Source organism: Ornithodoros turicata, chromosome 5 (assembly GCF_037126465.1).
Source record: "Ornithodoros turicata isolate Travis chromosome 5, ASM3712646v1, whole genome shotgun sequence".
NCBI classification, from domain to species: domain Eukaryota; kingdom Metazoa; phylum Arthropoda; class Arachnida; order Ixodida; family Argasidae; genus Ornithodoros; species Ornithodoros turicata.
This window is the reverse complement of record NC_088205.1, coordinates 78315887-78331510: the sequence shown is the minus strand read 5'-3', so window position 1 is coordinate 78331510 and position 15624 is coordinate 78315887. Positions and strand designations below refer to the sequence as shown.

Sequence of the window (15624 nt, the reverse complement as noted above, 5' to 3'; positions counted from 1 at the left end):
TGTAGGTGACGTTTAACAACAATCTGCCCCAAGGAACTACGAAGTTAAGTGCGTAAATATAGCACCAAGGTCCCGGGTAACCGCCGGGTAGCGGAGTCATCTGCCTCGCGTTTTCGCGGTCCATCCCCCTCAGGGGATGAAACTGGACGCTTTATAGGATGCAACATTAGCTGAGCGCTCGCCCTCACATGACATTGAGGGAGTGCAGGCTTTTGGGTTTGGCAACATGAAATCAATTTCACGAACCCAGGTGCGGTGTCAAATGCGCTTGATCTTCCTCCGTTGTATTGTTGACTGAGTAGATGAGTCACAGAATTAGTGAGCCCATCTTCCTTATCGCTTTAGCCTACTGTTCCCTATATCCTTAATTTAGTTATTCGCTTTATTTTCCCCAATAAAGTCCACAACTGAGGCCGGTTCTAAAACTCTGCCCTATTGCTTATGCACTTGAGTGTAACGCTGCATCGTGCGCTTTATTTAAGATTTAAGAATGCAATTGACTTTTCGCCTTTTCATCAACTGCCTTTCTTTAACTGAATATTCAAGTGGTCATTGTGAGGGTTCTCTGTTGTGTTCGTCTTTCCATGTTTCATTGTCTTAGCTATTGCTGCGTTACTTGAGGTGTAAATACGTGGACTCCATGCTGTTCTTCCTTCGGTCCAGTACGACATCTACCTCAGGCAGGGAAGTGACCTAAACAGCACTGCTGGCGGAGGGTGTCGAGGCAGGGTTACGTTACGTGGAAGACTGAAACGGTCGTCGTGTGCTTGCCGAAGGAAGACGCAATGCATGTATGTCACACCGACGAAAGTGACATACGAAAGATTATTGGCCCTCGTCGAGCTACCTTAACCGTGTTAACACATAACGATTACACATGGAATAAATCCCCCCCCATACACACACACACAGGCAGGAAGCCTGCCCCTGTGGCCGGCCTTCCATTTGATGCCAATACACTCCCATACACACACACACAGGCTCAGGGCTTCGTAGCCGCATTGTCATGGAGTGCTCTCGCCGCTGGCTGACGTCTACTCGTCTTTTCCGCCACGTTCAGGGTGAGTGGCAAATCATGTTCTAGCCAGCTCGCTAGGACCGTACTGCACTCTGCAGCGGCTCTCCCGTGTTTGGATTGTTCGCTTGGTATGGTCAGTACGAAAAGCAAACTCTCCTAGAGAGTGTTGTTATCTAGCTTGTAGGAGTGTAACGTAAAGTTAGTGTCTGTCCAAAGGGGACTACCTCCATAGGTAGCTCTCCTGCTTGATGACAATACACACACACGCCTGTCCAAAGGGGACTACCTCCATAGGTAGCTCTCCTGCTTGATGACAATACACACGATGTCCAAGTGGCAAAGTCGTCGCGAGGAGAGTTTGCGCCCGGGGCAGGGCAGATCTGAAGCGCCCATTCCCCCTCACAGCCGTCATAAGCCTTGTAAACAAACATCCCATCCCACAGTTTGTCCCGTCCTACAGTTGGCAATACAAAACAAACAAAAGGAAACTCCCATTTACACTGCAGAGACCGTATAAATTCAAATTTTCTTCATTCCTACTTTATACTGTCCAACCAACCTGCCAGGGCTTGCCGTTCGGCGCCCTCTCTGGTAAGGGCGACCGGGGCGGTTGCCCCCCCTCGCACCCCCGTCGCTACGGCTCTGCCAGGTAGCTCTCCCGCTTGATGACAATACAGAGCGACGTCTAACAAACTCGGCATTACTACTTTTAAAGCGTGCTGTGGGCAAGTATTGCGCTTGTCCCCTCCTACAGGTGGCATTACAACTCGACATGAATGAATGTTCATACAATTACACTCTTAGAAGAAGAAAACAAGGAGGAGTAGTTACACTTTTTCGGAGGTGATAGTTATCGCATATGTTGTGCCTAAAAGGTTGCAAAGTTCTGCCTGCTAACTAAGAATGATAGGGTTACCGCTTCTGGGGGCTTAATCGGGCGGGCGGAAAATTTAAAAAGGTGGACACGTGATAAAACACATGCACGGCGCTCTTCGCGCGATACGTGAAGGCCGTGGTATACGTCACGCGCAATGTGTCACGTGCCCACCTTTTTGAATTTCCCGCCACTCGTTAGCTTGTAACGACCGTAACGACGATGAAGCGATTAAGCCCCCTAATTCGGTGAGCGAGGTGGGGTGTACGCTTTTTTGTATCAATTCGGATATATGATAATTGAATCTTATCACCCTTTATCGGACGCTATGTTGACCTAGGTGGTAACTATAGAAGTTACCACCTTTTCACGCCCTTTTTTTTCTCTTAGAGTGTATAAGAACGAACTGAGCGATAAAACTTCTAAAAACATTCACACTCCGCATTAAAGATATAAATACTCAGCACACATTCAATTAATGTCCCAACTGCACGGCGTAAAACGGTCTACCTTAATTGTAACTCATCCGTTTCATCAACGAACCGTGACGTCTTCATGTGGCAAGGCACGCTAACAGCGGCGCACTGCACAACAAAGGAGGCTTCAACTATAGGCTTTTCCGTATGTTCCATGTTTTATGTTCCGACACGATCTCCTCTGGTAATTGGAACGGATTTGGCGTACAGCCCATGTTTGTAAATAGCGCGTCATGCCTGTATGTTAATGAACACCTATCACGTCCGAGTAAATGGACGGGATAATATTTCACGCGACTGGTACAGGTATAGTGGAGCGCTGTGAACATAGTAATTAACGACGCCGTGAGCGAGCGCACATTTCACCGTCGCGGTTAAACGTCGGACATGAATTTATTACGTCTAAACCAGAACGTGTTCGACAATTTAGTGCGCATTTCGAAAGAGCCGCTTCACTGCATTCTAGAGTCTAAATGAAATTAATGTCCCATAGCCAAATTTTTCACTTCGAGTCGACCGTACTTTTTTTTTCGTCTTTATTTTGTACTTTTGGTAAGCGGGTGCCTTTCTTCAAAAGACTGCGTCTTCATTCTGTCTCCTGTTCTGTCTTTCTTTACTGTAAAAGTAATTAAAGGGAATAAAAGGGAATATAAGGAAAAATGGAAAGTAGGGAATATTTCGCGTAACTTTAATTTTCCCATGCATGTACGGGGGGGGGGGTGGTATATGTTTATTAAGAAAAAAGAAAGAAAAGGTTAGCCAGGCACAGAGCCGGCTGGCTATTCCGAAAAAAAAAGGGTGGAAACGAAAAAGAAAAGGAAGGAAAAGATGTACGGTTGTACCATGTTGCTGAGCTGGATAAGAATGCTGGAAGTCTGAGGCTTCCTCAGATAATGGGAATTGTCGTTGTTTCCGGGACACATATGTAGAATCAAATATTTCCTCGGTGAACTTGATGCTGACGATAAAAAGCACATCGTCGAGTTGAGAACGAGAGCGTAATAGCGAAGTGGCGTTCGGATGAGCGTGGAATGGATGTCCAGTAGTGTAAATGTCGCGAAAGAGTGCTAAATCTGTGTCTAGAATATTGCTACAATCACTTACACTCATTGGGTCAGTTTTTCGACTCAGTGAAATTCATTATTCGCGATTTTTTTTTAAAAACTTGCCTCACATCGTTGGCAATCTTTTGCTGGACTTTAATCTCACCCTAAAACGACGATCGGAAATGTGCGAAAATTAGGGGTACTCGCGACCCTCATGGGGACGCAAAAGTACCCGCGGTCGTCATGACAACGCGCTCTCCTCTCACAGGTATAGAGCACGCGGGCGGGATTTGCGACGGTGAATTTAGAAAAAAAATTATGGTGCTCTCTGCGTTCGGAGGACCTTGAGATTTTGGGCGATGAATTTACTTACGTGGTTATTCATTTATCGTCATTTAAATGAATTAAATTACTCGCTCGATGATCAAGTTAAATTCGTTATATAAACACCCAAAAGTAACGCGAAAACGTTACATGAAATTTCTGAAGTGTCACACGCAGAAACGATCGACGAACGTATCTCTCTCTCTCTCTCACACACGCACACGCGCACGCACGCACGCACGCACGCACGCACGCACAACCGGCTGCAAGCAAAGTATAATCTAGGATTCACACCATAGGACCTGAAATTCGGATTCCAGGAATCAAATCGGAGCCTTCTGGGAAAGAGCAGGGTATCCTAGCCACAAGTCCACACCGGAGATGTTGGGAAGAAATGATCGATAGAAGAAGAAAAAAAAACGATTGTGACCGAAACGTAGGCAAGGGAGGAACAACCGAGATGGATAATAACGGAAAGCTCCCACCGAGAGTCGAACAGGGACTGCTGGATTCAGAATCCTAATGATTCCACCAGAGGACCTGAAATTCAGACACCGGGAATCGAATCGGAGCCTTCTGTGTAAGAGCAGGGTATCCTAGCCAAGACCACACCGGAGATGACGAGAAGAAACGATCGATAGAAAAAAAAGAAAGAAAAAAGCGATTGTGATCGAAAAGTATAGGCGAGCGAGGAATAGCCAAGAGGGAAGCAAGCGTTGCGTGTTTGCACGTTCTTTGACATCTCAGTGTGTGTGCGCAATTGTTTTCTGTCGGAATCACCACCACTAATCATTATCATCATCATCCTCTTCATTGGTATCATCATTCCAGGAGTTTTTCACCAAAGTATACTGGTGCAACTGATGTGGAGTTGCGGGTCACACTAGTCAAGCCAAAATCACTATTTTATTTTCTCTTAAAATGAAACCAAATCAGAAAGCAGCCACCGAGAATCGAACAGGGACTGCTGGATGCAATGTAGTTCCTTTCTTTCTTTCTCTTTAATTACTTACAAACAGCGATATTTACGCAGAGCATCCGTGCATGCACCGAAAGCAACCTCTAAAACAGAAGGCTGCCACAGAGAGTTGATTGATTGATTGATTGATTTGTACAAGGAAAAATTGAGATATTAGTCCCGAGCCACCCGGGTCTGGCCACTCCAGGATGCGTTATTCAGAAAATAAAGGGAAACTACACAAATCTATACACTTTGAAACGGAATGGATGAAAACATCACCACAAAACTTGGCACGAAAAGCAACAGTGTAGGACAGTCCCCGTGCGGAATCTCAATGCATAAAAACCAGAGAGCGTCACAAAGTGTCAAACAGTGACAGAGAGTCGAACAGGAACTGCCGGATTCAGAGCCCTGACGATTACACCATATAGGGCCTGAAATTCGCATGCCGGAAATCGAACCGCGGCCTACAGGGTAAGTGACAGGTATCCTATAGCCAGTTAGTCACCACCGATATAAAAAAATTGAGGGCTCTCTGAGTTGGAGATGTCCTCGGGGGATTTGGGCGTAGAATTTCTTTTTGCGACTTTCGTGACGTTAATTGTCTTAATGAGTTGATGACTTTGACTGGTAAGTTGCAGCACCAGTTGACAGTTCAAAAATAGCTGAAGAACCACTTCTCGCAGATGACGTTGACGGCCGTTGTTTTGTGATCGAGTGCGTTTGAGAGCGCTGGGACGAAATTGGTGGAGAAGGTTGCTCTTCAGGTTTCTGGCTCACAGTTCCCCATGAAGTCGGCACAGGACGCATACTAACCCCCCCAGTCCCCCTTACTCCTTCCTAAAAAATAAAGTTTCTCGCTGTGTATAGGCTCCCGGACACGCTATGCTCTGGAACACCAAAACGTTATATGAAATTTGTTTACTGTCCACCACGTAAATGTTCCGAAAGACGTAAATTCCGTACGTAAAAAAAAAAAAATCTTTGGAACGGGGTCGTTCAGCCGCACCCGGTGAATTAGTGTTGCCAATGGTCTGTGCATCATGCGGTGACATGGCGTTTGCGGAACACTCCTGTTACATTTACGATGAGCATATAGGTTTCGCGGTTTCCTAGCCGCGCCCTTTCTGAAGTTGAATACAACTGCGTTGTTTTCCTGTAAGATACGTACGTGACGGTTGTACAATATTGACTGCGTAAAAGGAACAACTACCACTTCTAACTATTGCTTGTGTAGTATTTCTAGTCACGTCTGTTACAGAAATTTTGTTCCTGCCGTTTAGATGCTACACACTATAAAACAAGCCATTTTCGAGCGTCAGTACTAAATAGTATATATAGTGTGATATAAATAAACCTTAACCGTTTCGTTTCGCCTCCTTGTCTATTTTAGATGTGCGAATAATTTCAACTGTGCTCCCGGCACGTAACGATGTCACTTTGCATGCATTTTCCCATTTCAACTCTCGTGCAATTTCAATATAAGTAATCAAAAATAGGAAAAGTTGGGATCTCAAAATCCCACGATATTCGACCCGGTCGGGAAGTCTAATGAGATCTCGCCCTTGCCGTATGACCCCATGAAACATTTATTCCTGTTTCTTCGGCGGAACTGCATGCAGACGGGGGAATTGCAGGACACCTCATGATATTGTGATTGTGTGCAACGATACCTTTATGTTGTGCTGTAGTTGCTCTTCAATGGAATGGAAGTCTACTGAAATGGAAAGTTGCCGTGGAAATGTAGTTTACTTGTGCTTGTGTGTTTTTCTTTATTACATCACCATGACTTGTGCTTGGAATACGTGTTGCAGCTCCCGAGATTACTGCTATTGTGAAGAGGAAGTGTAAATAAATAATAGTAATAATAATGGTACCGTGATGCTACACGTGATGAAATGTACAGCCGAGGAAAGCGGTATATGCATGAGTTTAATTACAGAACGAACGTGAATTTCTTCTTCCTCTTCATAACACTATTATTTATAATCACATACGGGAGGGGGGATATGTTTACTGAAAAAAGAAAAGGAAGGAAAGGCTAGTCAGGCGTAGACCGACTTGCTATTCCTTTAAAAATACCACACATACTCACAAAAAAGGGGGCCTTAGAGGCTGGTCAAGAGGGCAGTCGTAACCGGCCCTGGTTGTGCAAGACTTGGTCGAGTTGAGTGGCCAATGAGACGTGAGGGTAACCAAGTTGTCGCAAATGGCGTTGGAGGACCAGTCGTTGAAAGAGATATCGGTTGCAGTATAATAGATAGTGCTGATTGTCGGCTTCCACGCAACAAGTTGCGCAACTGGGGCAGTTCGTCCGGCGCATTTTATACAGGAGTGAGGGTGTGCGTGCAACATTGATTCGAAGACGATGGAGGAGTGACTCTTATTCAGGTCTATTTACAACGGCAGGCAATAGTAAAGTCCTGCAGGGGGACGTAAGAAATGATCATATGAGGTAGAGTCCGCTCAGAACTGCCGGGTACGGACACAGCGCCACCGACGAATGTGCAGGGAACAGGCAGAGGTCCGGTTAGAGGTAGATGGGTAGCAGGGAGAGCTCTGGTAGGTGTTGCGAGTCTCGCCATTATTGTGTCTGCGCCGGTGTTACAAAGAAGGCCTATGTATCCCGGGACCCACTGAAGCGTCACAGAATGGCCAGTAGTCGCGAGTTGTGTGAGAGCTCAAAGTATGATAATAATTCGGTGTTTACGTCGCGAGACAACTGAGATCATGAGCGACGCCACAGCGGTCGGTCTGTGGATTGCTTTTGCCCACCTGAGGGGTCTTTAACGTGCCATGAAAGCTCATCACACGGCACCCCGTATTTAACGTCCCTCGCGGAAGTCGGCGTGTCTATACAACTTGTACCCTGCCACCAAGGGTCTGGCAGCTCACAGTATGAACGCGTGGAGAGTGCATATTGTGCTGGAGCGAAAAGAGAGCAGCAGAGCCAGTGCAGCCTTGCTGTCAGTCAGAAAAACCCACTGCGCAGCCGGCACATACGGCACACACGTTGGGCAGAGTCACAAAAGACAACATTGAAAATAAAGCCTTCTCCTTGATAGACAGACTCACGGGCCTAGAAAAATGTATTCGAAGTATCAGCGGCTTCCGAACCAAGGCTTCTACAATTGGCCTTTAAGCTAAAGCGTATACCATACGAGACCACGTAATCTTCAATACTTGTAACACTTTTTCGACTCGATAAAACTAGAGTATACGTCTTCAAATAACGCGAAGCAAAAGGAACATTGACCTAAAAACTAACATCATTCCACCAAGCTGCCAAAGGCGCGTATCCCTAACGGAACACAAATATGCACGCTTTATGCTTCAGAGGTATATAGCAGCGGCGTTCCCCACGTATTCTCTGCAACGTGTGAATGGCCCTTATTCGAGGCTCACCTGCGTGCGCATTCATTACAGGCGCATGGTTAGCGCCTACTCCACCAGCATATTATGCAAATAAAGGGGGACCGGAACCTGCATTCAGCATTAGGGTTATGCAGAAGGAATTTTCCTCCAAATGCGGTCCCTGCCGAAAGGAAATAATTACTGAAGGTGGTCGGACGTCATATTTCCTTTGGAAACCCTTTTTTTTTTTTTTGTTATGTGTACGTAGTTATCGAATACCTAATGAGGTATTGATCTTTCCCGGGTCGCGTTCCCATCATAATGCGTCGATTGTACATTAAGGTATGTGAACCCTTTTCTTCTCACTCAGCAAGTTGTCATTGAATGTCCCTGGAATGCAATGAATGGGGATGACGTATCGATTGGGGCCGAAAATACCGAATTCACTTTCGGGTCCAATGCATTGTCTCAACACCGCATTCTACCTTCTTTCTTTTTCTATACTGTTAAAAAAAAAATTATTCTCGCTGATTGCAGTATACGACGTCTAGAGAGGTTACATTACCTTTCACTGGACATTGATCACTCACGGTCGAACAACGTGTTTCTCAATGAATAAATGTCCTGCTCTCTCTCTCAAACGTCAAGAGACAAAACGTCACGCGGACAGGTACCAGTACTTCAGAGGGTTTTATATACAATTCTACTTCAAACTGAAACTAAAACAGATGCCAAGCGGTATATCTCTTCATTTTCTTTTTATAATGCAGGGCCGGAATAATTCCGTTTTAAATGCCCCTTGCGTACGACATCACGATTATCAATATGGTAGGTTCCAACAGAGTCAGTATTCGTGGCATATTTGAAGCGGTTTTTAACGACATCATGTAGATATTCATTGGCACTGTTCTGTATTTTTTTTTACGGTCCGGTATTTGCAAAACTACCTTACGGTAACTACCTACTACTAAGGTACTTCTAAATAAATAAGGTACTACCTTAGGTAACTACTTACCTAACTTATTTTTTTTACATTTTCCTTCATTGAAAACGTTACATGTGATGCCTTTAATGTCGTCTTTGTACGAATTAAATTTCTTTTTACTTCCGCACTACGTACTGCGTCAGGCAGCGCTTAAAACGACTTGTGTATGAATGCGCATTTCCAAACCCTCACCTCAGGTACACGTTTTTCCGTGCAGTGTGACTCCGGGACGGCGATCAATGCATTCTTCCACGCTGTCTATCGGAAGCAGCAGATGACCATGCTGTTGGGAACATCCTCATCCGAAGTTACCGAAACATTGGCCAAGATAGTGAACCACTGGGGTGTCCTGCAGGTGAGAAAACATTCACATTCAAATTGTATATAACTATGCAGCTCTTACTTCGAGTGCATTCCATAGTACTGGGCGGTATTCTAACCTTTTGCGGGGCCGATTCAAGGCAGCATCCGTCAAAAGCAAAAGCAATGAGACAAAACACCTTTCACCCTTGCAGCTACGTTATCTTCACGTATTCTCCTCCTCCATTAGCACAGCAGCTAAAACACGCAGTCACTCTAATACAGACCTTCACTGTTGCTGCTGTGTATACAGAATCCTTCATCAGCATCTAACAAACAGCTATGTTTTCAGAGCAGCCTTCCACACCGCATTACCATGCGCCTCAGCTTTGTCTCCAGGCAAGTCTTTCGCGACGGAACCTTTCTTGAAAAACTCACCACGTTGTGCAAACACGCAACCCCCTCTGTATGCGCACTGCACTCCAGCCGTTGGCCTCTGTCATAACGGGGCTTAGCAGACACAACGAATCCTCTGCAATGGAAACGCAGACGACGTTCGGAGCCGTCTGCTTCGTAAACCTTCCTTTCTGCTTCTCTATTTTCGCTCCCCCCAAACCCCCTTTTCATCTCTTTTCTCATTCTGGAGGATTATTTGGAGTGATACGTGAATTTGTCTCTCATTCTTTCGTCGTGATCGATAAGAGCCAATTCGATTGGCGCGTGTCACTCGAATATTCTTGTTCTTGCGTTGCAGATGGCGAGACTAGACGATTAACAAACACGAGGACAGCAGCAGCAAACGTATCGTTTGCGTAAGGTTTGCGACTGCCCGTATGTTTATCAATCGTCTTGTCTCGCTCGCCCACAACAGAAGCATGTAACAGCCTGCCCAAATCTTGTTAAGTATGTACACTCGGATATTCGTCTGTATAGAGTTCAGTTGAGAGGGTGTAAAAATTACTTTATTTGTATGAGGATTGAGAGATGAAGTTTGTCTGGTCCTGCCTACACTTTGTATAGTGGAGACAGTTGTAATGGCTTTCGAGGAAAGAACTGATACCATATTTTTATCATCGATAGTCTTCTTAAACGTGACGAGCGAATGCGTTTTCGTACAAACCGTTCTTCAGAGTCTAACATAGTGGTAACTCATACGTCCCGACTATGCTACACTAAAAAACTCCCCCTTCCCGAAAACCTCAACTGCTCTAAGTCAAACACACGTGCACTTCCATCTGTAGGACCGTTACACTGCTGCACTCAACCTTGGACAAACAGCATTTGCATAACCGGCAATTCAGCGTTGGAATAAAGCTCCAGCCACCTGTTACGCAGGGAAATCTCAGGTGATTCACAGCAGCGATCTTGTTTCAAGAGCACGGCGCTTAGCGGCCACTGACTTCCAAAGCAGTTCATTTCAATTGCAGACGAAGAGGGTGCGACCTAACGTGGCTCGGCTCGGCTCGTCTTGGCTTCGAATTCGAATGAACTTTACTCTCTGTGCCCTCTATCGGTGCCAAACAGTCTCACGAATTTAATTTCGACCGTTCCAACTCAACGAACCGATTTCATGGGACACTTCATTGGAAAAGTTTCCGTTGGCGGGTCGTCGTTTGCGCTGAAGATGACGTTGTTTATGGCTTTGCTGTGCATCGCTACGTGGCGCTGCCGAAAGACGGCTGGTTATTGAAGGACCAAGGCGGCTGTCATCGAAGGTGGCAGGTCCTTGTCATTTAAGATTTTCGGCGCCGTGTCACCTAACATAAGGGACGGTTGATGCTTCTGGTTGTTTAGAAGTGACACAGGGATGCAAGCTGTTCCAAGTTAAATTGTGAGAGTTAGTTCGGAATGCGTGTCTAGATTCTGCAAAGAGTGTCGTATAGAAGAATTCAAGACTTTGAATATTGGATGTCGTAGACCTGGTGCTATTGAAATGTAAATTGTCTGTTGAATGGTTTTGTATTTAAGATATTTAAGCTATGTGAAGCTATCGAAGCTATGTGAAACAAATAAAAACTGCACATGACGTCAGAAGACCAGGGAGAATATCATGATGAAGAATTTGTTTTACTTTGGTAACACCAAGAGTAAGTTCGACATGGTTGCATTAATTTAATTGTCTCAACATAGAAGCAATCGGGGAATGTGGAAACTTTCAGTCAAGCACGGTCAACACAAGTGATAAAAAGATAAAAACAATGAAACTTCTGTTTATTAGCGTACAAGGTTTCATGCAGTCTATACCGCGTGAAAACTAGTATGCTAACAAACAGAAGTTTCAGTGTTTTTATCTTTTTATCACGTAAGTGTTCCAGAAAGACCGCCCCGCAGCAGCGCTCATGCGCATTCGGCGAAGCATACCCTAGAGCAGCTTCACAGTTTTTGGTTCAAACTTTACAAGTAACTCTGGTGGGAACAAACGAACACGTCTCTCGTCCGTCTTCCCCTTTGATTGATTTGATGAACCTTCGATTAAAACCGCGACAAATCAATCTCTACTGTCCCACACAACACAGCGTTGCTAACGCGCTACATTCCGCGGTATCCTGGCAGCTACAGGCTACACGCATATCGATTTCGTGCAGGTGTTCTTCCTTGCATGTTTAGCTTCCCTGAGGAACCGGTCAGTCTTTGTTTATGTCCCCTGAATCCGCAGAACCATAACAAAAAAGACCACCGTTCTTTTTCTTTTCTTGAATTGAGCACGCCGTCTTTCAAAACTCAGGATCTTGCATGTAATCATGGGGGGGGGGGGGGAGGTACAGTGAGCTCAACCACTTCAGCCAGGAAACAGGGGCATCAATCTAGTCTTTTCAAAAGCATACGCTCGCGTTCAAACACTCTGATTTTGCAATCTGGTCGCAAACAAGGTACGCCACCATAATAAGCATAGAAGAGCATTTCGTGAGCGCATCTAAGAAATGCCGGAAAGACCTTTTTTGCCGTCGCATAGCGTGCAAGTGCACTCTAATGTGAAGCCGTCACGCAGTTTAATTTCTCCGACGCAGATCTCGTTCGGGAGCGTGAGCCCCGTGCTGAGTGACCGTGGCGGGTTCCCTCTCTTCTACCGCACCGTGGCCCCGGACTCGACACACAATGCAGCCCGTGTGGCCTTCGTTCGCCACTTTCGATGGGAGACTGTCGCCATCCTGCACGAAGACGACAAGCTCTACGCACTGGTTCGTATAATTTAAAAAAAAAATGTCCTCCATGCTTGGGCACCAGTTTAATGGGGGAAGGTAAACTGAGGGTATTTGAAGTGGAACTTCGCCCATGTATGGACGCGCATGATTAGACAGACGCCCACGTGGACATGTAAAGCCGCGATGTCGTCTGTTTCAGTCAATAGCCCAGACGATTCAGGTCTTATGAACAGCCTGTGAACTCAGTCGTGCAGTCTCATTCTTCTGTTCCCCACTCTCACCCTCAACGCATTAACCTCATACTTTCCTTTTAAAGTCATCTTCTGTTATCCATCTCATCATTCTTTCACCGTTCGTTATCGTTTTTTTTGTCATCTTTGTCTTTAGTCTACCTCATCCTTTTTGTTTATCCTTTATTTCCTAATTCCTTTTCTTTTTATTTATTTCTTAATTTTCTTTATTTCTTATTCCTTCCTATTTCTTTATTTTTTTCTTTTCTCTCTACTCATTTCTTATTTCTTCATTTTCTTTATTTTATTTATTTATTTCTGGAATAGTAAGCGGAGGACTCGTTTGGCTGACCTTTCCTCCCTTTTTTTTTCTTTGCTTTTCGTCTAATAAATATATCCCCCCCCCCTCCCCAAGACGATTTCAAACACAGGCTCTCTGTGGGCTACGCATGGGCTTACCCATGCGGCTCATGGCGGCTTGTGTCCATGGCTACGGCCGCCGAAAGTACGACGTGAGTGGCGAACTCTTAATGACGTCATTTAAGCGAGTTAGCCACATATACACGACCCTCTGTTTACTCCCGTACTCCAGCTCCCGTGGCTCAGTGGTTAGCGTGCTGGCCATGTCACGTCGAGACTGGGAGGCACCCGGGTTCGAATCCCGGTGCCGGCTGTGCTGTCTGGGGTTTTTCCTGGGTTTTCCTCAGACGCTTTCAGACATATGTCGGCACAGTTCCCTTAGAAGTCGGCCCAGGACGCACATTCCCCCAGGGCGTGAGTCGTGACGTTGCCCACATACGTGAGGCCGACAACGGCAAGCCCTATCACCACCACCACCACCCTCTGTTTACAAACATGTGACGTCACGGTAAGACTGGTTCGAGGTTATATTTTGCTGTGGTGGGCAAGAAGCGGGAAAAACGCGTCGGCTGATAGGCCGAAAAGGCTGATAAGGTTGACAGATGCCCACCAGCATGCTTTGCGCCGCGGCGAAACGTAATCGATGACGTAGGGGTGCAGGTCGTCTATTCCGTCATTGGACACGTTCAATTCCAACGCTGGGAACTAGGCTATTCGACAAACCGGAAGTCACGCATGTGCCAGTAGTGAATCATTGTTTTTTTTTCGTGAGGCAAGCTGCGCGACTCACCGCCACACGAACAACAGATTCATTTTCTGCCACAAGTGTGACTTCTGGTTTCTCGAACAGCCTCGTTCCCAGTGTTGGATTTGAGCGTGTACACGTTGAATATATGGAATTCTCCGCTTAACAGTCCTTGTTTACTATAGGTGGCGTTCGCATGACACGGATAATTCACGCTCAACCACACTGCTAATGTCAGCAAGAAAGTGACGACAGCCAAGTGGAGTGCATGATTTTCTGCGCGCCGCGCTTGAACATACAGGACGTCAGCCCTTCCAATGGAATGCGCCATTAAAAATGAGCGGAGTTCCACTTTAAATGTTGTGACTGGCACAGGCATGTTAACATCGTTTATAAGTACGACTTTCATGTATTCCGAGTAGCACCGGACGTCATGTACAACATATTTTTGTATCTGTGCTTTTGTATTATAGATTCTTGTGCCAATGCTATACGTAAGAATCTCCTAAATAATTATGGACATTCCTAGAAGTGCAGTTGTTCTCAGCCATCTGGCGAATCACGTTCCCATTACCCCTAACCTGTACTTTAATGTACCCAAGTTCAGACTCTTGATTGGTATTAAGCTATTGATTTTTTTTTTTCATTTACTTATTTGATTTGATTTGACCTTACTGGCGCAAGGATAACAGGGATCATGCTGCGCCGAATAATTGTATTTACTTATTTAACCTATCTAAGTTTAGTAAAAGAAGCGTTAAAAATGAGTTATATTAGAAAGAGATAACCGTATATCTGCCTTTCACATCTGCAACACGCACTTGTGTAATTTGTTTCTACATAATTTGTACGCGCAAAGTAAACTCCAGCCGAAAACTAACTTCTCCCATGTGACGCGAAAAACACTGACTTTAATCCGCCTCTTATATCCACAGCCCGTGAACGCTCTGCTCACAGAGCTTGATAGTGCCAACATCAGCGTCTCAACATCCGAGGGCGTGACCCCGAACGATTATTCTGAACGGATTCAAGAACTCAAGGTAACCTTCACCTTTCGTTGCTTTCGCTTGACCTCTGTATAGCACCCATTTGCATCAGCAATGACCTTGTACAGTTACAAGCAAGAATGCTTCTTACTGCACCTAATAACGTTAATCGGGCTTGCGTGACTGGAAGTGTCGAATCATGAGTTGTTTGTGAATATAATTACTCTGTCCCCGCAATGCTGTCGAGCTGGTGTCGTGTAGAGGCAAATGTTGCGGAGTAAGTTTTTTCTTTATGCGCATCGCCTGAAAGCATGGTGCATGTATTCGACATTGCTTTATAAATATATAGTTTTCGTTGAGCGACTCAACAGCGTACTGGTTACACAGCATCATAGCTGAGCAATTGAGCTGAGCAAGCTGACCAATCATCGATTGTTTTAACCAGTTCTTTCTTTTCCTTTTTTTATCGGAACAGCACGCCTAGTTTAGTGGGTATATTAGTAACAGTAAACGGCTGTATGCATAGCAAAGCTCCACGGTTCTCCCGATTCATGCGTCTAAACTCGAAATTTACAAAATTTCTATTTTTTTCACACTGGAGCCAACTCCCAAGCTCGTAGATCTAAATATGTCGAAATCTAAGTGCTTCAAGTTTTTAAATACAAAGCTTCGTATAAGAAACCTTATCGAATGCGAACATGAACAGTTTCCTGTTGGTGTGTTGTCTCGAACTAAAAAATTAGTCCTAAAGGTATCAGGTTACGCAACGGAATGTTATATTCTCGTTGTCTTGTGCATCAGAGTAGGTAAGGAGGTTGGACG

At 45.2% G+C, this 15624-nt stretch overlaps 1 protein-coding gene across 1 annotated transcript in view; it reads left to right on the top strand.

The window, feature by feature from the left end:
- LOC135395946 (gamma-aminobutyric acid type B receptor subunit 2-like) overlaps window positions 1-15624 on the top strand; it is a 144074-nt gene that overhangs the window by 83223 nt on the left and 45227 nt on the right. Inside the window, exons 2-4 of the mRNA XM_064627031.1 lie at window positions 9256-9393; window positions 12347-12517; window positions 14752-14856. Coding sequence (XP_064483101.1) covers window positions 9256-9393; window positions 12347-12517; window positions 14752-14856 — 414 coding nt within the window. The remainder of the gene's footprint in view (window positions 1-9255; window positions 9394-12346; window positions 12518-14751; window positions 14857-15624) is intronic.